Source organism: Pangasianodon hypophthalmus, chromosome 12 (genome assembly GCF_027358585.1).
Source record: "Pangasianodon hypophthalmus isolate fPanHyp1 chromosome 12, fPanHyp1.pri, whole genome shotgun sequence".
Lineage (NCBI taxonomy): Eukaryota > Metazoa > Chordata > Actinopteri > Siluriformes > Pangasiidae > Pangasianodon > Pangasianodon hypophthalmus.
The window spans coordinates 4541703-4565534 of record NC_069721.1 but is presented as its reverse complement, the minus strand read 5'-3'; the positions used below and the strand labels follow the sequence as shown (position 1 = coordinate 4565534).

General features: G+C 38.5%; 1 protein-coding gene across 3 annotated transcripts; it reads left to right on the top strand.

The window, feature by feature from the left end:
* The first annotated feature begins 294 nt into the window (after window positions 1–294).
* mapk8b (mitogen-activated protein kinase 8b) lies at window positions 295–23778 on the top strand. Of its 3 annotated transcripts, none has more exons than XM_053238695.1 (12): window positions 295–502; window positions 7322–7500; window positions 7642–7771; window positions 8216–8274; window positions 9759–9897; window positions 12351–12516; window positions 13270–13341; window positions 16170–16352; window positions 16724–16848; window positions 18889–18952; window positions 19206–19283; window positions 20342–23778. In XM_053238695.1, the coding sequence occupies exons 2-12, from the start codon at window positions 7379–7381 to the stop codon at window positions 20488–20490; spliced, it is 1287 nt and encodes a 428-aa protein (XP_053094670.1). In that variant the 5' UTR covers window positions 295–502; window positions 7322–7378; the 3' UTR covers window positions 20491–23778. The 3 variants fall into 3 exon arrangements, with proteins under 3 accessions (XP_053094670.1, XP_053094669.1, XP_026770947.3); XM_053238694.1 differs by lacking the exon at window positions 13270–13341 and adding an exon at window positions 14447–14518 and having other exon boundaries at window positions 298–502; XM_026915146.3 differs by lacking the exon at window positions 13270–13341 and adding an exon at window positions 14447–14518 and having other exon boundaries at window positions 367–502; window positions 20337–20501.
* The last annotated feature ends 54 nt before the right edge of the window (window positions 23779–23832 follow it).

The following is a 23832-nucleotide window of genomic DNA, read 5'->3' as shown; positions in this document are numbered from 1 at the left end:
TTGAATGTCTTGACAGTGAAATATATATTTTATTAATATAAACAACATCAAATCTATAAATTTGTATCTAAATGTATGCATAATCAATCTGACAAAGCCTCAAATACACAAATAAATGTACATTTTATTTTTGAAATTTTCAGCACAAAAAAATGAAGAATATCAGCAATAAACTAGCAAAGACTGATTACATCTATTGTTAAATCTGTCGTTTTCTAAAATTAACTCATTGACCTGTTAATTGCATTGCAGAAGAAAACACTGCCAACCTGCTGAACGTCACAGAGAGCACAGAAACTGCCTACGTCACCACAGCGCAAGCTTGAGTGACGTACTACGCAAGTTTCAGATCCTGGCCTGGGGAAGGAAGCGCAGCGGGCTCCTGGGTTTGCGGCTCAAAGCGGAAAATAACTGGAATATTAAAATATTCCCTTGTGTCTGCCCAGAGAAGGAATACAGCGTATTTGTCTTGACGCGGACCTTCTTGAATATCTCTGAGAGTGTAAGTGGGCATGATATGTTTTCCAGGACTTTGTTTTGGGGAAGGGTATTAGGCTCCTGCTCACTGCTCGTTGTTGCAGTAGACACAGGCTGCATCTCAAATGGCTCCTTCTGTCCTATATAAGTGCACTATAACAGGTTCAGAATAATGGCTTGTGCACTCGTAGTGCACTAGCTGTAAGTCCAATAGGAAGCCATTTGGAGTTCAGCCACAGTAAATGTTGTAACCTAGCGGTTTAGCTAAACAGGCTCGAAAGTGTCACAGTGTGTTTACAGCTGCTGTGTGGTGTTAACGTTTTGCAGTTACTTTAATGTAAAATAGAACAAATTGAGGAAAATTACACGTTCATATCCAGTATTTAGTTCATTTTCTTGTTGCTTTGTTCAGGCTTTGTGTCTCATAACCCAGAGTTTAACTCCAATATGGCTACTTAGCTGTTAAATGTGAGTTTTTTAGTAAGTGACTGGAACATTACATGTTGGCTTACAGTCAGTCCCAGTGAAGTTCTCTTACTCTGCACACTGTCCAAATGCTAAAGCAGACAAAACCCAAGAAAACAAGAGCAAAGCAGGTCACCTGAGATCTGCCAGCTATGGATGTCAAGTGCTTGGCAGTAACACACACACACACACACACACACACACACACAGTGTAAGCAACACAACCTGAAATGTTGAGGTTTTTGCTTTCTCGGGGTTCATCAGCCTTCAGCCAGAAGGGAAATGAATTTCAGTTGAGGAAGTGAATTAATCTGAATAAACTTTATTCATTTCAATGCTTTTAATGCATTGATCACACGTAGGTTAAGTGCCCTGGCATTGAAAAATCACAATATTATAACTACACACCCCACTTTCTGATATTACTCAGGAGTATCTGTGGGAATTTCACATTTTCAATGAGGAAGAACATTCAGAGACATACGACAGCAGTGGCAGTGCATGAATCATCCAGTTATTTAGCTGTGTAGCCTGGCAGAATATGTTCATTCATTCATGCATTCATCTTCAGTAAGCATGTTATCCTGCTTTCATTTATTCCTGCATTCATTCATGCATGCATCCATCTTCAGTGAGCACGTCATCCTGCTTTCATTCATCCATCTTCAGTGAGCACGTCATCCTTGTCACGGCTGCAGATCACACACTCATTCACACTCATGAGGGTAACTTGGTGTAACCAGTCCACCTACGTGCATGTTTTTGGGCGGACGGAGGAAACCAGAGATCACTGCACCACTGTAGTGATATAATCTATCAGGACAACTGATCACACCGTTTTAGGCATACCATAGTGTGTTTCAACCAGGCTGACTTGTTTTTAAAACATTTCTGAAGGACGTGTTGCACCTTTTGTAATGTTGTATTGCAGTACACTGTATGACTACAATGCAGGATTAACAGAGTGCATTACATTAAAACACATTACATTACATTACAGTGCATTACATTACATTACATTACAGTGCATTACATTACATTACAGTGCATTACATTAGATTACATTAAAATACATTACATTACAGTGCATTACATTACATTACAGTGCATTACATTACATTACAGTGCATTACATTAAAACACATTACATTACATTACAGTGCATTACATTACATTACAGTGCATTACATTACATTACATTACATTACAGTGCATTACATTACATTACATTACATTACAGTGCATTACATTACATTACAGTGCATTACATTACATTACAGTGCATTACATTAAAACACATTACATTACATTACAGTGCATTACATTACATTACAGTGCATTACATTACAGTGCATTACAGTGCATTACATTACATTACAGTGCATTACATTACATTACAGTGCATTACATTACATTACAGTGCATTACATTACATTACAGTGCATTACATTAAAACACATTACATTACATTACAGTGCATTACATTACATTACAGTGCATTACATTAAAACACATTACATTACATTACAGTGCATTACATTACATTACAGTGCATTACATTAAAACACATTACATTACAGTGCATTACATTAAATTACATTACATTACAGTGCATTACATTAAATTACATTACATTACAGTGCATTACATTAAAATACATTACATTACAGTGCATTACATTACATTACATTACATTACAGTGCATTACATTACATTACATTACATTACAGAACAGTACATTTGCAATGCAGTTATCTCCTAGATGTTTATGTGATGTCTAGCTTGTCCTTTGGCCTAGCAAAGTGTTGCAAAAGACGACTGGAACCTATTTAGTCACACCAGTGTTAAAGTTGGGCTGCTGTCCGTGGAGTGTACTGCCAGTACTTAACACTTGTTACCTCTCTGGACACACATGCACATCTTTGGCCAAGTCAGGTGATTCATTATTGGAAGTGAACAGTAATTTGTAATAAGGTACTTTGATTAATGACACATTGGAATACATTTTTAAACAAGCAGCCCAAAGTATTTCATACTAAATGAGTTCCGTATGCTGGAAATGAACTTTGGGTCACTTGATTGCTTTTGATCATGTCTGACCTTAATGTTCACATGCTCCACAGTGTACTACAGCCATGCATCTGATTGTATAGTGTTTAAACAGACTTATTGTCTGTCTCTGATATTTACTATTTAATTATTTGATGCTTTTAATCCAAAGTGACTTAAAGGTGAAATAGAATCTAATCTGAGCTGTTCCAGGAGTCAAGTTTTCACACAATGACCAAGTAGGAAGGAGAGAGAGTGCCACAACTAAACACAATAAAGACAACAATAGACAACTGTGAGTAACACTGATTTACCTTAAAAGGTAGCAGAATAGCAAGTACACTTAGGTAGTCATACACACTCTCACACACACACACACGCTTGCATTCAGAGGAAGAGAGCTAAGGGTGTGTCTTCATTGATGTTTTAGTGCTCTTAGAAAAGCTACGTCTTCTGGCTTTTCTTGTGGGTTATATGGGTGAAATAGTCTTTGCAGTGACGAATTATGAAACTCTGGTCATATTGACAGCCGTGCGCACGTAGGCGTACCGTTAGTGACGTCTCGAATTGGGTGAAACATTCGGTTAAATGCACCTCGAGAAACCTTTTCTTGCAATAGCTCCATGCTTTTGGTTACAAGAGAGAGGCGTGATTATATATAGTAAGAGAGAGGAGAAGGAAAGCGTGTGTTTTGTGTAGGTTTAGAGGATGTATAGTTTTGTTACGTATTGTTTCAAGGTACATTGTTATACTGATACGTGGTACGTGGACAGCATAGGAAATAAACACAATACTCTAAACGTGAGTAATGAAGTGTGAAGAAACTGGTCATTCGCTTGCCTTTTTCCTGCTTTGTATAAGCATTATTCTTATTTAAATGAACTCCTTTCTGCAGGGAGCTTGTGATGTGCCCCGTACAGAACTTGTGCAAGTCTGACTTTAGGGACTGGATTGAAAGAGAATAAGGACATGTGCAGACAGGTTTGTAAACGTGATACTGATGTTACTGTTATTGCACTGCTAATGCTTGGAAATACACCCTAATTATAGTGTTAAACTGCTTGTAGGTTTTAAAGTGTACTGGGTTTAAATATGCCACAAGGTCAGTTTGTTAAATAAATTGTCAAAAGCTCAGTAGGGGAAAATGTAAACCTATATGTGCTTCTTACAGAAATATTCTGAAGAGAAGCAGCACTATTACACAACCACCGCACCACTCACGAGAGCCTATGGTTAAGTGTATGAGCGTCTTACTGTCAGAAGAATGCATGTTCAAATCCCGTAGCCAGTCATGCCTGGCCCTGCTGTCTGGTCGGAAGTCATGGCTCTGGCAGACTGACAGTACGCACTCACTACTAGCCAGTGTTCTGTTGCCTGATGTGCCTGGAAGAACCTGGGCAGTTCATGTCTCCTGTAAATGGAGATGCTGCATTAGCATCTTGGAGGAAGTGTGTGTTAGCCTTCGCTCTCCCAGATGAGTAGCCACAGAGTGAGAATTGGCAATTGAATGGCTTGGGAGAAAAAACAGGGAGGAAAAAATCATTAAATTATGACAATAATTACACTTGGGTAGGGTGAAGGGGTATGGAAAATCTCACAGTATGAGAACCACAGAAACTAGTAACCCAGTTTTCGATATTACACAGTTGTACCTGCTTACAGTGACACATTATCGAAGAGGAACAACATTCAGTGACACAACACAGTAGGGACAGTGTAAGGATGTGGTTATTTAGAGAGACTCGACAGAATATTAATGTATCTTATAATCTGTCAAGACTACGACTCAAATCAGTGTAGACATGCCGTTGTGTTGTTGTCACCTGGTGCTTAAAAAAAAAAAAAATGCCAGTCTAACACACACACTGCTGTACTACAGAATGCCAGTAAAGCTAATGTTGAGTTGGGGGTAGAACCACAGTCACGGATTTTGCTGTTTTTTTTTTTTTTCTTTTTTTTTTCCCCCCTCCACAAAATATGTACAAGATGTATGAGAACAAAAACACCCAAATTCTTCAAGTCAACTCACAATCGTTATGAATTTTTTTGGTCATTTGGCCCAGACGCACTTAGTGACATGCCACACTTTTCCCTTAATAACTCACAAAGTGTACATGCTATGAATTCAGTTTTATTTATTTAAGATTTTTAACATTGGACATTGTCTCAAAGCAGTGTTACAGATATCCAGGTATAGATATAGACTGAAATTTATCCCTAATGAGCAAGCCAGAGGCGACGGTGGCAAGCAAAAACTCCCTGAGAAGACATGAGGAAGAAACCTTGAGAGGAACCAGACTCAAAAGGCAACCCGAAAGGGAAATGATTTATAATCGCACTATCTGGTGTCATTATAAATCATTTCTCTTCTATAACGGTGTACTATAGAGTCAAGCAGTGAAAGTGTAGAGTTTCAGCTTTAAGTCACTGTGTAAAAGAAATATATATATTTTTTTATCATCATTATAGATATGCAAATTTTGATTGATTCTGACTCACCATATTAAAAATATATAATTATACCAAGTTTCAGCTTTATGGCATGCATACTTTGTGAGTTATTAAGGAAAAAAAATGTTTCAAAAAAGGGGGCGTGGCATGCCGTGAAGCGAATCTGGGCCAAATCTTTAAATGATTTCATTATGAGTAGGAGTTGACTCAAAAAATTTGGCGGTTTTTGTTCTCATGCATGTACTAAGAAATGGTGAAGAAAATCTGCAAATTCTGAGATGCAGTGGTGGAAAAGTCTTTTGCAGCTATTTGACTTGACATGGATTCACCAAGATCATGATTTTTTTTTTTTTTAGGCGGGATCATGATCCACGATATGATCACGATTATATTTCATGTTGGTTCTTAAGACTGTTTAGTATACTTAATGGAGCAATCATCAGTTGTTTTGCTGAGCATTATATCCTTGGCCAGCTACAGTTTCACAGCATCAGTGATGAGTTTTCTGCACTTACTTGTTTTCTTAAAGCACGCAAGCTAGCAAGGAGTGCCTTTTCATGTGCGGTTGTTATTGTTGCTTACTTCTGGCTGTGGTGCTGGTTCACTCACATGCGCCGGGTTATCTGGATTTTGGCAAACTGTTTGGAGTGCTTTCTTGTTGGGTAAACAGGTTTATAGTGTTTCCTCGACATGGAAATCTTGCCTTTGCATATTTTGCCAACAACTGTTGTTTTGCGCCGTATCCGTTGGTGTCCATCTAATCAAACAGAGGAACCATAAGCTAAAGAACTGCCTAGTCTTGGCTTTTGGTTTGTTTGTGTGTCTGTAAGAGAGAATGCAAGCTGGACTAGAAAATAGAGTAACATGTGGTTAATAAAACAGTTTGGGATGCCATGTATTTCGCTTTCACACATTTTTAAAAATAGCTTTTGTTTTTTTTTTTTGTGCTGTATACCTCCGGTTCTCTTTGCGGAACAGAAAATCCTCACTGCTCACATTATCCCAGTCAGTATTTCCTCCACATTTATTATTATTGTTTCTGTACAAAACAGTTCACATGAAAGACAGCTCTTGCATTTATTTAGTGAGAATGCTTTGCATATCAGGCACACTTCAGCAGAGGTCTCTCCAGGAGAAAGATTATACTGTGTGTGAGTCTTGCCTGTGAGCCATCGTGTAGTTTTGCACCAGAAAACTGATCGCAAGTGATTAAAGTCATGTAGTGTAAAAGGGTCAGTGATTCTGAGATTCTAGCACTCTAGAGGGTTCATGTGTCTGTGGGAATTCTTAAAAGTTTAATGTAGAACCCTACATCACGGGGATTAGTCGTTCATAAAAGGTTCCAGGTAAATCCCCATTTAAAAACTACAAGTGTGAAACCATTCAAAGAACCCATGAGAAACTATGTTTTAGTTTTGAAGCGTGTTGAATATGATTTCATTTTTGAGTATTCCGTTGACTACTATATTCAATAAACGTAACCTCAGGAGATACGTTTTAATTTTAGTAATTTAACACAATAAAATTAGCAGCAGAATAGAAATAAAATGAAAAGTGTTCCTGTGGGATGAAAAGTGTTCCTGTGGGATGTAACCTCGTTAAATCGAAAATATTTGAAACATTAGTGCTTTATAAATAATGCACAAAGTCAAGCCCTTTCCAAAATCCTGAACAAAACTGCTGTTTATGTTAACTTCAGTTAAATACATATCTGTGCTGGTGTTAAGACTGTTATTGTTGCCTCTGAAACATGCAGCTAGAACTGAACATCAGTCTGCAGTGATGTTCAAGTGTTTTTTTTTTTTTTTCCTCCATCAGTCAGCTTTTCCACGGTGCATTGATCTTTTCCTGCTAGACAGTGTGCCTTTTTCTCTTTCAGATCTGGTGTCGTGGGATCTATTTGAATGCCCAGCACACAATTAACACGAATATCACCATGAACAGGAATAAGCGTGAGAAAGAGTATTACAGTATAGACGTCGGGGATTCCACATTCACCGTTCTGAAGCGCTACCAGAATTTAAGACCCATCGGCTCTGGAGCACAAGGCATCGTCTGGTAAGTGATTTGAGGCTCACAGCCAATTCCATGCACAGAATCAATACTAGGAGCACCATGGAAAAAATATTGCAAGTCAAACTCGTGGTGAGAGCGGAAGCCACAGTCTGTTGCCTTTTTTTTTTTTTTTTTTTTTTATAGCTCGGCGTATGACCACATCTTGGAGAGAAATGTCGCTATTAAGAAACTCAGTCGACCCTTTCAGAACCAGACCCATGCCAAACGGGCGTACAGAGAGCTGGTGCTCATGAAGTGCGTCAACCACAAGAATGTAAGCACCGTCTGTGGCCAGAATGCAGCTACCCATGCATGCATTTGTGTGCAAAATATATACAGTACACTACATATATAACTTTACATAGCTGAATTATTAATTCAGGACGTAGAAGATCTAAAAGCATTCGTGCATGTATGCATTTTTTAAATTCTTGTCTTGTTAAAGCTGTATGCTTAATACATACACATTATATAATGTAATATCATCAGATAAACATTATTAACCGCCATTGTTTACTAGGCTTTTTGCTAGCGTTATTGCTCCATTATCCAGATGTAAAAGTGCACTTCATTGATTTGTAGTTCTTGCTTTGGATTTCAACCTGGAATTATTGATTAATGAGACAATTATCCATTAGGCTTAAAAAGACAAAAAAAAAAATGCAGGAAGCTTAAGAGTGTCACACTTACTTTAATCTAATTTCCTTGTGTTTCGCAGATCATTGGACTCCTAAATGTATTCACGCCACAGAAAACACTTGAAGAATTTCAAGACGTGTGAGTTTTGTGTTATTTTCGACTCTTAACTTTGAGAAACGTGTTCATAAAGTGAGCCAGTTTGTTCCTGTCTTCACACATGAATACGTCTAGAAATAGATTTTGCCTTCAGGTGCTTGTCTTGGGAGGAACTGAAGTGAACAAGATAATTGGTGCATTCATACATTTGTTTCTGCTGTGTGGGGGAAAAAAAAATGTTAGGCGTATTTAATATTAATGTGCTGTCTGGTATTGAGCTTGTCTTTCTGTATAGGATGAATAGGCATGAAGAGCTAGTTAACAGGGGAAAAAAATTGTTTATTTGTGCATACTGCTGCTTGCCATAGCTGACTTATTAAGAGGCACTTGAAATTCAAAAGTAGTGCATTTCGTACAAACCCCGACGTAGAAATTCACCTCTTGCCCCTTCAGTATGTTTTCAGTAATAACGTCCGGTCAGAGACATGGCAGGAGTTGGTGTGCTCTGGCGCTCTATACACATTCAGCTCCAAAATTATTGCGCAATGTAATATTTCAATCTTAAACGTATGGGGTTGACGTATAGTGCTTTTTTTTTTTTCTTTCTGAAGAACTCCTGTACTGTCTGACAAGATTGGAGACACTTGTTCATGGAGAAGTAGTCCAGGATTCTGAACAACATGTCAAGCTCTCCTTAGATTTGCACAGTTGGGTGCCTTCAGTAGGTTTTCAGTAGTTTCCTCATCCTTAGCTGCTCATTACAGGAAACTGATTGTGTGTTCCCTCAACCGTTGTAGGTTTGGGGTCATTATCTTGATGAAAAGATCTAATCTACTGCCAAGTCTTAACCTCTTGCCAAGCCACAAAACAGCCCCAAATATGGTGACTGATCAGGACATTTACACTTATTGTTTATTTACAACCCCCCTTTTATTACCAGCCATACTAATGGCCAAAAGGTTTGGTTTGGTGTTGTTCTTACTTGACCACGATTTCAGTTGTAGTACAGGAGCTGCAGTTTGTGGGTTTGTCTCAGGGCTTCTTTTCACCACTACCAAACAGCTTGTATTTTGAGTAATGGTTAGTGATTGTTTTGTTGTTGGTCGAGTAAAAATTGTTGAATAATTGTTTATAATGTTTATTTTGTACCTCAATTTTACCCATTGTTTTGAAAGGTGTCAATAATTCTGAAGCTAAGGGTATGCTAGGAATATTCCCCTTTGTTCCTGTATACTGATTTAAGAATGTAATATTGCTATGTGCTTGTAAGGCACACACTTGTGTAAGCAACAGTATGTAAAGGATAAATGTGTATGTGTGTGTGTGTGTGTGTGCGTGTGTGTGTATGCGTGTGTGTGCGCGTGTGTGTGTGCGTGTGTGCGTGTGTGTGTGCGTGTGTGTGCGCGTGTGTGTGCGCGCGTGTGTGTGCGTGTGTGTGCGTGTGTGTGTGTGTGTGCGTGCGTGTGCGTGCGTGTGTGTGCGTGTGTGTGCGTGTGCGTGTGCGTGCGTGTGTGTGTCATCTGCAGTTACCTGGTCATGGAGCTGATGGATGCTAACCTGTGCCAGGTGATTCAGATGGAGTTGGACCACGAGCGACTCTCCTATCTGCTTTACCAGATGCTCTGTGGCATCAAGCATCTGCATGCAGCTGGCATTATACACAGGGTGAGCCCATTTAACACCGAGAGCTTATCTCCTTACTAGCTCTGCAGTTACCTCCAGTAGGAATTCAAAAAACATTCTGAGTCAGCTGCGAAGAACTGATTACACTGCAGCTTAAAAAATCAATACTAATTTTATAAAGCTGGTACATAAGGAGTACATCGTTTTAAACTTAATCAGTTTTTTTGAGGATCTAGTTGAACTTTTTCAGCTATTTGTATTTTTTTTAGGGGTGATGGTAATGTTCTGTTCACACACTGTTTGTTTCATTTTCTATTTATAGACATGATATTTCCTTCATATGGTAACACACGTACACTTCTAACACACAGTGATTACTGTTGTTTCTTTGCTAACGGGGCATTCACACTCGCGAGACAAGACCAGTGTTCATTTCAACAGCTGATTTGCATTTATTTTTAGTCTTTTGATGAAAATTCATAATAGTTTTAGTCATTTGGTTGTGGTTAGTTTTAATGTATGTTTATTTGATGAAAAACTACTGCAGTTTTAGTTAAATCTGAATATTTCATTTTAGTCAGAGAAAAACGGTTTTAGTCTTATTTCCCCTCAGAATTTCACAAATACCAAATTATTTTGTCCACTGCCATTATAGTCTTATTAAAGATTTCCTCCTCCTCCTTATTTGTTGTATGTTGGTTAAATGAAAGTGTTATCACTTTGTTTTTTTTTTTTTAAACTAAATAAGAATAGATATTTTTGTGCGAACATTAGTGGAAAATTAAGGAATATTGTTTAAGTTAATTTGACATATTTGTGTCACGTACTCCATAAACACAGTTACCCTACTGTAGGGAAACATGTTCATGGTTGTCAGATGTATGACAGATGCCAGATCTGGGGAATTTGTAGGCCAAGTCAACACCTTGAACTCTTTGTCATGTTCCTCACACCATTCCTGAACAATTTTGGCAGTGTGGTAGGGCGCGTTACTCTGCTGAAAGAGGCCACTGCCATTAGGGAATACCGTTGCCATGAAGGGGTTTACTTGGTCTGCAACAGTGTGGTAACAGTGTGGTAACAGCGGTGGTATGTGTCAAAGTAACATCCACATCGATGCCAGGACCCAAGGTTTCCCAGCAGAACATTCCCCAGAGCATCACACTGTCTCCACCGGCTTGCGTTCTTCCCATAGTGCATCCTGGTGCCATCTCTTCCCCATGTAAGCAACACACATGCACCCAGTCATCCACATGATGTAGAAGAAAACGTGATTCATCAGACCAGGCCTCCTTCTTCTATTGCTCAATGGTCCAGTTCTGATGCTCACGTGCCCAGTGTAGATGCTTTTGGTGATGGACAGGGGTCAGCATGGGCTCTCTGACCAGTCTGCAGCTACGCAGCCCCATACACAGCAAGCTGTGATGCACTGTGTGTTCTGACACCTTTCCATCACAGCCAGCATTAACTTTTTCAGCAATTTGTGCTACAGTAGCTCTTCTGTGGGATCAGACCAGACAGGCTAGTCTTCACTCCCCACGTGCATCAGTGAGCCTTGGGAGCCCATGACCCTGTCACTAGTTCACCGGTTGTCTTTCCTTGGACCACTTTTCGTAGGTACTAACCACTGCATACTGGGAACACCCCACAACACCTGCCGTTTTGGAGATGCCCTGATCCAGTTGTCTAGCCATCACAATTTGGCCCTTGTCAAATTCGCTCAGATCCTCACGCTTGCCCATTTTTTCTGATTCCAACACATCAACTTGGAGAACTGACTGTTCCCTAATATATCCCACCCCTTGACAGGTGCCACTGTAAAGAGATAATCAGTGTTATTCACGTTACCTGTCAGTAGTTTAATGTTATTGGCTGATTGGTGTGTGTGTATACTGTGTATATATGATAACATGAAATTTAGCCAACAGAGCTGACTAAATGAGTCAGTGATTATTTCCCCACTGATGTTAGCATGAACAGAGATCAGTGGAGTGAAGAGAGGACAACGAGGATTGTGTTTAAATATCACGAGTGACTTTTACTACAGGTGTAGAGACAGAGACTGATGTGTCTGATGCGCATAATAAAAGTGAGAACTCATTTCTCATTGTAAACTTATAATAATTCTTTTAAAGGTTCCATGTAGAGGTAAATAAATGTAGAGGTAGGCATTGTGTCTTTCAGTGGAAGTGGAAGTAACCAGAACTTGTGTAAAAGAGAGAAGTATTTCAGTTCAGGAAGATCTGTATATTGTAGTACTTCATAGTAGAAAATTTCAGCATCAGCAGTAAATCTAAGCGACTGGCCAAGTCGAATCCTCTTTAGACAATTTAAAACTTCCTGTTGGACTGAAACACCCAATATAGACATATACACTATATTTTTAAAGTGTACTTTTTTTATATTGTAGTTTGTATATTGTACTGCTTGTCTGCTTTGTATACAGAAGAGTGCCTGTTATATTAAAGCCTCTGCTCCCTCCTCTCTCCATGCAGGACCTGAAGCCAAGCAACATTGTGGTGAAGTCAGACTGCACGTTGAAGATCCTGGATTTTGGCTTGGCTCGCACAGCTGCCACTGGGCTCCTCATGACCCCCTACGTGGTGACACGCTACTACCGTGCACCAGAGGTCATACTAGGCATGGGTTACCAGGCCAATGGTGAGTGGCAGCCCCAGTGGCTCAGTCTAGCCTTGCAGCATGTCCAATAAATTCCTCTCTACCACCGTGAGCACCTTGTGTTCTAAACTAACAGAGTACTGAACATCATGAAAGAGTGGATAATGCATTATGGGAAAGTGGCACTTTTAGTTGCTCCCCTGGTGTGTGTGGCAGAGACAGTCACATCATTTATGCATGCCCTCTGCTTGATTGGATTCGCCTGTCTCTGACACTTAACATTTTAAAACTGTGTAAAAGCAAGGCTTTTGCTAAGAAGGATGTAATGATCAGGCTCTACATTTATACAAAAAATATGATAATAATAATAAAAAAATCATAATTTGTCCTGACAGCCAGCAACATTCAATGCATCCGCTGATGCATTATGAAATTTTGAGACAAGTGGTTTAAGCCAAGCGTGTTTCAGTGTTTCAGAGTCAGTCGAATCATCTTTGCATGGCTCCTGCTTATTAGATCTGCCTGCCTCAAGAACGTAACATTTTCCATCTATAAATAGCTTTTAAGTGGGGGCTGTAATAACGCAGTGGGATGTGATACTTATGCTCTGTCTTTCTGAAGGTCCAACCCCCATCACCCCACCCAAAAACATATAGGAAATTGGACAGAGAGTCTGATTTGACACAACACTGTGATATTATAAAATACGGACAATACTCAGTACACTAATAGAACATGGATGCTTTTGCTTATACACTATGTTCTGTTCTTCCTCCTATGCTACATATGTTTAAGTGGATATTTGGGCTGTGGGCTGCATAATGGCAGAAATGGTTCGCCACAAAATCCTTTTCCCAGGAAGGGATTGTATCCTTGTGATGGCTCTAGCATTGACTTTTGTTTTGGTTGTCATCCAGTGCAGTTCTTCTGTACTTGATGATTGTGAGTAGCTTCTAATCACCATTCTATTAAAGAAAAGACCATTCATGAGATGATAGATTATATATTATTCCACAGAGCTATTGAATTCCCGTTTCTGATTGGTCAACCAGTGTTGGTTATTTTGTTATAATGTTACACAATAATAATAATAATATGCTATCGTGTAAATAGTAACAAAGTACACAGGGATTGTGTGGTGAAGGAACTGTTCATGGCTGTTGTAACGTAAGTAATAACAGGAACTAACTTTGTTTCATAGACGTTCTAAATGTAAATAAATGGATAAAAATTACAATGTTATTCTTTAATAAATAAAAAATTTTTAACCAAATTGGCATGGTATAAGAGGAATAAAACACTATGGGATGCGCTGTTATTGGAAAGTAATCAACTTCAGGGTGGTAAGAGTAGCTCTGATTGGGATCTGGCTGCATCACAGAACCCCTGTAACAAAACGTTATCGAGTGTGTTCTTCCCTGTGCTATTGAACACATTAGCATCTTACTGTAAACATGGACAAAATGCTAACCTGACTAACTAACTAACTAACCTAACAAGCGTTTAATAATTATTATTTGTTTATATATTAAATAGATACATAATTACACAGATTATTACACATTATTATTAAATATTATACAGATTATTCTTCAGATATTATGGATTATAGAAGCTCAATAATTTACTGTACATTTTGTCCTCAAAATTTGCCAAAATCGAGTGTTTTGATGGATTATCAGCACGTCTTTATCCATGTCCGGTCAGAATGCAGTACATCATACTGCCATCATGCTCCAGTTTGGGCAGGCCTTACTGTGTTTTGAAGCTCTCACTTGGATGTTTTTTTCTTTGAGGGTGATTTGATTATGACAGATTTGCATGGTGTCTTGTCTTTTTTTCTTTCTTACATCACGTCCACATCACTTTGTCTGCACCCTGTTTATTTGTCTGCATTAAGTGTGGGATTTCATTTGCAATATGCATTTCTTTTTTGCGTGTTCTTAATTTGGTTGTCATTTCATTTTTTCAGTTGATGTCTGGTCTGTTGGCTGCATCATGGCCGAAATGGTCAGAGGCAGTGTGCTGTTTCCAGGCACTGATCGTATCCTTACCTGAACTTCATTGTTGTACCATTTGTGTGTTGGTATTTGTGTGTCTTTTTGGTTCAGTCCCAGTCTGTGTTCTTCTATTACTAGTAAGTGGAAACTACGGATTGAAATGAATGATGGACATTTTTATTTCGGTGTATGATCACTAAATGCCGGTGCAGAAGGAGGAGTTTAAAGCCTAGTCCTGAACTACAGATGATCTTTATCTGCAGAACAACACTGACAATTTAAATTTAAGTACTGTTTAAGATTGGGGGAAATACAGCTGTTCAGCCCAGGTCTAATTTCCTCCAAGTGCAGTGCAACTTTTACGATAATGTCCTAGAAGATGAATTCTGTGCCCCCATTAACTACTGTTATGCATATGATTGGAAGAGAAGGATCAAAATAATCAGAAAAGTCCCAGTTAAAGGAATCATGGGCTAAAACCGATAAAGTGCAGATACACTTCCATAAGTGTACTTTTTTTTTTTAGTTTAGTAGGAAATGCGCAGTTTTGGATGTAGCCCTAGTCATTACATCATTTATTCATATAGAGTTCAATTTAATTTGTATAGTGCTTTTAACAATAGACATTGTCACAAAGTAGCTTTACAGAAATCCGGATGTAGATTTCGATCTCTAATGAGCAAGCCAGAGACGACAGTGGCAAAGAAAAACTCCCTGAGATGACACGAGGAAGAAACTTTCAGAGGAACCAGACACAAAGGGAACCAGTCCTCTTCTGGGTGAGGATATTTAATCATGTGCCGCTCTTTCCACCTTACCTTTCCAAGTGGAAAAATATTGGTGGGTAAGTGTTGGGTTTTTTTGCCACAGTATCACTGTAAGTAGGACCTGATTAAATTTCCAGGTAACACAGTTTTTTTCTGCATCCCTCCCACTGTTCATGGCTTTTCCAACTGAATTTATGAAATTATAACACAGTGAATAGATCTTTTCTTTTGACAAATCCTGAAAGCATGTTTAGCCAGACTTTGTAAAGAGAAGCAATTCTTATACCTGTTAGAATAAATTTTGATTATCATAAGTATTATTGTGTTATATACATATTATCATTAAAACAATCAATGAAGATTTGCATTAATGGGAGCATTACTGGATCATTATTGCGTAATATTTGGTATATAATGTGAATATAAATTAAGTAAGCCTGCAGGATTTTCTTCTGATTTTCTTTTTCCTTCTAATGGGCTGTTTAGAGCTGAAATCATTTGATCCATAGCAACTGACTTTTTGAATGATTCTTCCAACGCATCCATCATTTCGTGCTTGTCAGAGATTAAAATGAAAAGATTTAAAAATTCTCTAGGCACACAAAGACAACTATATACTGTTTGTATGGTTTTCCAATGCCTGTAAAATCAGAAATATGTCTATATGAACAGGACTGAAAAGATCAGCCACCTTGAGTTAGTTAAACAGTAGATAGCTTGGGCTAGAAGCTTCTAGATAGCTTGGGCTAGAAGCTTCTAGATAGCTTGGGCTAGAAGCTTCTAGATAGCTTGGGCTAGAAGCTTCTAGATAGCTTGGGCTAGAAGGATGGGTTAGCAGCCATAAAGGATGGCATTTCTCATTCCAGGACTAATCCCACCCAAGCAGTGCTTTTTGTCCATGTTTTCTCCTTAACCAAGTGAACTCTAGATATTGACCAGTGGAATAAGGTGATCGAGCAGCTGGGCACGCCGTCTCAGGAGTTCATGATGAAGCTGAACCAGTCTGTAAGGACCTACGTGGAGAACAGACCCCGATACGCAGGGTACAGTTTTGAGAAGCTTTTCCCAGATGTTCTCTTCCCTGCTGACTCTGACCACAACAAACTCAAAGGTGAGAGTTTATTACTGTTCCCAGCATGCATCTGTTAAAATGATCTGGATTAAGAACTACCTTATTCCAGGTCAGTGGTCTAACTTAGTGTCATGTCCTTTTCTAAATGCTTCCTGGCCATTTTGTAGTTTTTTTGGTAACAGTGATATTGAGGCATCTGAGCGATGTGTTGATGTGTTGTATGACCAGCCTCAGTTTATGCAGTTTAGTGAATTACACCACGGTTGGCTTTATATGGCTTTTTGTTTTAGAGTTATTGTTTTCTTGTATCTTCCTTCAAGCCAAGCAACTAATTTGCTGACTTTCCAAAGAACATCCAAAAAACTTTTGTCCAACTTACACTCTTTTTTTTTTTTTCTACCTACCTGCAGCGAGCCAGGCTCGAGACCTTCTGTCCAAAATGCTGGTTATAGATGCATCCAAGCGGATCTCTGTGGACGAGGCCCTGCAGCATCCCTACATCAATGTGTGGTATGATCCCAGTGAAGTTGAAGCGGTAGGCATTTATTTTTTATTTTGGTTTTGGTTGGTTTTTGCCTAGAAGAGGCATTTTTGCTCACAGACAGACAGACTGACTGACTGACTGAGTCAGTCCCATTGTTGAAACATGCTTGAGGAGTCTAGCTACACTGACATAAGGGAATATGTGGTCGGTCAGATTTAAGAACATATTACATATAGTTTAAATAAAAATACAAAGTTTCTCATCAAAATGTGATTCCATTCCTTCTACTAAATTTAATTTAAATAAGTTTCTAATTACTAGTTTGTTTTATGTAGAGTGAGGGTCATCAGTTCACCTAGTGTGATTCAGTCACGTTATAAAATCTATAAGGATGTTAGTGCTGATGGGAAGATAATAGTAGAATAGTACAGCGGTAAACATCACTGCCTCTCTTCCCCAGTGGCCCGGGTTCAGTCCTGCACTGGGTTGAGGGATTTTATTTGGCTTTGAAAAATACATGATCAAATCACGTTGGATGTACGAAAACAAATTGTGTTAATGTAGCGCAGTTCATTCACGTGGAACCCGATGTACGCAATTCCATTTACCGCTTATCCTACAGAGAGTTGTGGGGTAGACTGGGGCTCAGGACACAAGACGGGGGTCACCCTGGATGGGGTACCAACCCATCGCAGGGCACAGGCAAGCAGTGTGCGACAAGTGCTATGCAGTCATAAGCAGCTGATGGCAGTCCAGCAAAACTAGGCTTGGCTATACTCCTGGGGGGAAAAAAAAAAATGGGCCAAGCCCAATAATGGCAAAATATGAAACTTGTAATGGTCTTAACAAAAATAATTCTTGAGAAAATGATCAAGAATGAAACAGATGCACTCCTGAGACCTCCTGTGCCACCATTAGCTGGTTTATTTTTGCTGCAGTGAAGTGTTTGGGGAAAAGCTAGAAACAGGCAAATTCACTTATATAGCCAGCTTGTACACAAAGGTAAAATCATGATAATGATTAAAATGTTTGATGTGAAATCCAAACTAACATTTTTGTGGGTGTACAAAATTTTCCAAATATATCTTCTGGGATGTTTTTTTTTTCTTAAAAGATTAGTCATTATTTGGTTATCTGCCGCACCTGAAGCAGCTTGATACAGCAGGGAGAGATCTACAGTATTTGTTTAATTCCTGCTAATTTAATGACTAGTGATTTGTTGTTAAGGCCATTAAAAGCTTAATATTTAGCCATTTTGGGCTTGGCCCCTTTCTTTTTTTTTTTGCCCAGGAGAGTAGTATCTTTATCTGATTGCATATTTTATTTATCAGTACTTCAGGCAAAGCCTGGGCAACCCTTTGGTCAATGATAACTACCCCAGAGGAAAGGTGTTCTGCACTAATTAACACACTCCCCAGCAAACATGAATGATGGGGCACATCTCCAGTCAGTGCACTTGTGTTCAGTCTTAGCACACAGCATTCAGGGATGAGTAGGGGCCACTGATGGTGTGCAGACACACACACACACACACACACATACACACACTCACACACCAGCTTTTAATTAGTGCGAAAGTCATAGCAAAGTGTGAGGAGAACGTGGCTTAATGTTGAATTGGTCTGCCTGCGCATATGGCTATTCTGTAACACAGTCTGCCTCACCCTGGGTCAGGAAGGACCGTGCAATAACACGGTTGAACAGAAATCATATTTTTGTATGTTACCTCAGTAGGATTTGTGATGTAATATTTATGCATGTATATTGTTGTTGTTATTATTACTTTTCATAGAAGCTTATTCACATGCAATTTAAAGTAGTCAGTCCAGAATGTTTTTGGGAGGTGGGAGGAAACCAGGAGAACCCAAACACAGGAAGAACATGCAAAACTCCGCACAGACAGTAACCCAAGCTCAGGATCGAACCACTGACCCTGGAGCTGTAATGCCACAGTGACGGTGTGCCACCCATGATTGCACTAATTATTGGATTTAGACAAGCCGGCTGATACACATCCCATGCACTAGAGTCTCTGTAATGCAATAGATATAATCATTTTTTGAAATATTAAATTGCTGTTCTTTGTTCCAGCCTCCACCGTTGATCACAGACAAGCAGCTGGATGAGAGGGAACACACTGTGGAGGAGTGGAAAGGTGTTGACTCGTATTACTAACTTTAGTGTTAATGAGAAATGTTGCTTGTATTCACTGCCTGAAAGGAAACTGAACTCTCACTTCATTGTCAGTGTTGGAGTATTTGTCTGCAAACTGATGACACAATAATAATTTTAAAAATGTAAAGAAAAAAAAAATCCAAATATTAGTTTGTCATCGACTCTAGAATCATCCAAGTGAGTGTTTGTTGTCCAAACTCAGTCTCCTCTGAAACCTTCTGCTCCCTCATCAGAGCTGATATATAAAGAGGTGCTGGACTGGGAGGAACGCTCGAAAAATGGTGTAATCCGCGGACAACCGGCTTCAGTAGGTTAGTTGAACCTCTTATGTTCTGTTTTCTGTCAAAATGACCCCTTTTGGTTCATATTAAAATGTAACTTCATGTGCTTGGCTTAATGTTCATTAATAATTGTTTATATCTTAGAGTGTGTGCTTAGATCCTTTAACCGACTACCAGGGCGACATAAAAGTGTTAAAAATAAGTGTTAAAAATAGTCTTATTTAGTAAATATGAAACAATATCTCACATGTACAAACTTCAGATCATTTGCAATGGCAATACGTATTCTTGTTATATTCCTAACAGTTTTGATGAGTATGTACTAGGGAATTCCAAATAAATTTTGACATTGAAAATAATTAATCAGGACATCCATAAATATCACATAAAGCAATGGTCAGACCAAACACGGCTAAACTTTGCCCAGCAGAACAGCCAGTTCACTGGAAGGGAAAGGAGGCAGAAAGTGAAAGATGTGCATTTACTTCTGGGAGCGGTTACCTTCGCTTCACTCAGACTTCATCTAGGGGAACTTTGACCTGTGAATTAATTAGCCTCAGGCTTATGAGCCAATAGAATATAAAGAGACAAGACTGTACAAGTACGAAAAGTCCAGGGGGTGGATTTGGACCTGATCCAGCTCCTTCTTCTTGGGCGGGGTCATACCAAAAGTCAACGTGGTGTGTTTCAGGCTGAAAAAGTGTGTTTTTCCGTGTGGTAGAGCTTCTCCTGGGTTATGGTTAGTCTTGGATCAGGTCCACACCAGACATTTTCTTACTGTTGCATCTCATCCACTGGATTTTTTTGTGTTTTTTTTTTCCTCTACCTTTGGAACACCACAGTGTCAACTTCTCATGTGATCTCATGTACCAATCCTAGTGCTTCATGTTAGTTGAAAGAAGTTATAGCTGCTAATTTTACCTTTTCATGGCTTTTTATCCGTGTTGTGTTTGGTGACTTCACAGAAAGTTGCAATCTTGTTGATGGTGTGGCTAACACCACCAAACAAAACACTCGACTGGTCTGATACTGGTGTGATACAGTTTCCAGTCTGATAGTTTGATTTTTCTTTGTTATTCATAGCACAGGTGCAGCAGTGACCAGCGGCTCCCAGCACAGCTCCACGTCCTCCTCGTCCTCCGTGTCCACCGTCCTCGCGCTGTCCTCAGAGACAGAAAGCAGCTTGGAGACTTTGTTCTCCTCTTCCTCCACCGGGCCAGTCGGCTGCTGCAGTTGACCATCACCCCATCCTTCTCACCTCCGTGACCTTCCTCCATCCGTTTTCAGACTGACTTCGTTTCTTTTCGGTCAGGGGAAAAAGTCAGAGTAAGGTGGGAGTTTTTAAAAGGCACCTTAAGAAGCTTTTACACCAAACCAGCGTTACTTTGGTCGCTTTTTTTTTTTGTGGGTTGGGGGGGGGAACGACTTGATTTAGTGTCAGACTGAAACTACCGCTGCATCTCCTCAATGCCATGTTGTTCATTTGTAACGGTTGTACGGTAAATTTATATTTGAAGATGCTTTGAATTTCAAGATTGCTGTGAGCCAAGTTTATGGCAGTTTAGCAGAATGGCACATTGTGTTAAAGACTCAGCTCTGTCATTCTGTTACTGTTTTAGAGTTAAATACAATGCATCTTGAATGAATTTCCAGAATATTTGTTTAATAAGCAAATATTACTTCAGAGTCTTTCTCGCATGACTTAATGCTGAGATCAGGTCATAGCGCATTTATTCGGTTCTTTCACTATTTTACAAAAAAAAAATTATTTATAATAGGCATTTTAACATACTTATTTTGTCCTCTCTTTTTTGGTTGATTTTGCTACAGGACTTTATAGATTAAATACATCCATACTGTACAGGTTTTGAGGTTAAAATCTAAACAGCAGTAAAGGGTAAATTAAAGGTTATATTATTATTATTATTATTATTATTATTATTAATTTTTTTGGTCTTTAGTGCTTTGTACCGCTTGGCCCTGGAATGTTGCAAGGCTCTTGTAAGGTGAACAGTTTGATGTAGAACATTTGTGAAACCCTATTTACAGTATAGGTCATGTCTCTAAATGGCACAGTGCATTCTGGGTATTCTGTGCCTGCTAGAATGTGTCATTTGGACACTATCTATTGCAGGGCATTACAGGACTTTGTGAGTGCACGGGGTATTTTCCAGTAAGCTTTTAGTTATGACTCGAAATACAGGAAATACGGCGTTATTTCAGTGGAATGTATGAATAGCAGTATAGATAAGAAAGTAAGTTATGATTTGAAATTATATACGTACGTATATAATTGAATTATATACGTATATTCTACGTATATACGTAGTGACGTATTCTGTAAGATTATAAAAAGCTGTCTCACTCAGATATTTTGTTGGTAACGCTTTACATTAAGTGTCCATTTAGTGACATTATTTAATACACATTACTATGAACAAACCATAAACTCCAGCATTAATAATCCAATTAACGTTAACAATCGAAGTAATAACACTTGTATTAATTGATGCTATCTTTTAAATAATAAACCAAATATTCAACACGTCCATTAATCAATGTTCTACCATCACTCAGTAAACTAAAGCCTACAGTGATGTGGGCAACATGAACATCACCTTAACGAACATGTGGTTGTTACCTGGGAGATTCAGAACGCAGGCTGAAAAGAAAGTTGTAATATTTACACCTGAACACCAGCGTTCAGTAAGTTCTGAACATTTAGCTGTAAGTGTTAACATTCTGCAGAAGTTTATGGTTTGTTAATGTTGATTAAAGCTGTAAATAATGTTAGTTAAGGGAACCTTAATGAAAAGTGTTGCCTTACTATTATTATTATTATTTCATTTTTGTATAGGTGAATGTTTTTTTTTTTTTCTTTTTTTTTCTTTTCCTAAAATTCAGCACAACTCAATAACCTTGAATAACCAGCTTTTATTGCCCTTCGAGTAATTACATACCAGATTAATGTAATCGGCAGATCTGTGACTAGACTTGTATGCCTGCCTGTTGATGCAATGCAACCAAACAAAGCAAGTCAATGCTAAATCCTAAACCTGTATGCAATAGCGGTTTCCTTTTGGACTTGTTTTCATGTTCCTTATGAAAGTGCCTGTGTCATTCATTCTCAAACAGCTCATAAAACATGAAACTTCTTGGAAATTCCAGAGCAGATCACAGTTGGTATGATGTATGGAGTGTCTATTTTTTATTTTTATTTTTTAATGGATATGATCGATTCGAAGACTGTTGGAGTGATAGTGTGTCAGGTGTACCATGATTAACGTGACAGCCTTTGATTTCAGTAGGATAGTTTTAGCAAGCAGGATGTATAAAAGTAGTTAAATTGTAAATGTTCGTGGATGATAATTGTACAGTGTTTGGAGCTCAAAGTTTGAAGAAAAGCTAACGTTGATGTGGTGGTGATGGTCTTTGACATGGTGTTATAGAATGTAAAACGTCACGTTATTGAGGGTTTATGTATGTGGTGACTGGCAGGAAGCTGAATTGGAGATAATGCTGAATGGCCGGCCAACAAATTTTATGACTCTTTAATCATGTTACAGCACAGGTTTCTACACGTTTGCAGTTAGCTTTTCGTTCTTTGTTGTATTTTTGTTCTAAGTGCTCTTATTTCTTTGGCCTTCTTTCTGAAGGCAGCATCTGATGAATTTTTTGATGAAATTTCATCTTTTGATGAATTTGCTTTTCTTTTACTTCTTCAAATGTGATAGCGCAGTTACAATTCTATCACATTACAATGACATTATAATTCTAATTAAAGTACACATTGATCAACTACCTCACTCCAAATTTCTACAACTTCTTGGATATTTAGCTGCCCATTAGGTGTCCAGGATGTGTTAATACAAATTCCATTATTTATTTATTTGAACGTTTGTCAATAGTAAAAAAAAACGTCTAGTTTTGTACAGTATGTATATTTCACGTAGAAGTAAAAGGACTGTAATGTAAATTTTTGTTCTTTTTTTTTTTTCTTTTCTTTTTTTTTTTTTTTTTTTTTTCCTTTTTTTTTTTTTTAAACAGTTCATGTGCAATACCCTCTGCTCTGTGTGCTTACTTGTAAGTGTATCTAGCTACAGTATGTTAGCTGTATGTTCCCAAAGGTAGAGAAATGTTAGGTACTGTCAATTCAGTTCAGTTTAATTCAGCTAAAATGCAATGCTAAATTCATGAATTTGGATCTTTATTTTTAATTAAGTTCTCTGTGACAAGTTAATTTGTGTCACAAAAACTGATGATCTGGAACTAGACAGAGGTGTATGATTTACATGGCCAATGGATCATTCTAGTAAGGCTGAAAGACAAAAAAAAAAATCCCTAAAAGCCTACTTGTGTAAGCTGGTCTGTAATCTTTGCTAGCAATACTGGCAATGCAAAATCCTTACTCTGTGTGCTCCTTCCTGCATACAGACTATCAGAAGTGCACTACTAGAATAAATGCACTGGGATCTCACCAAGCCAATGTTAAAACATGTACTGCAAATAAATACTTCTGTTGGAATTATGCTTCTGTTTGTTTGATTCTGTAGCTCCTGAAACACAGTGGCCTTAGCAG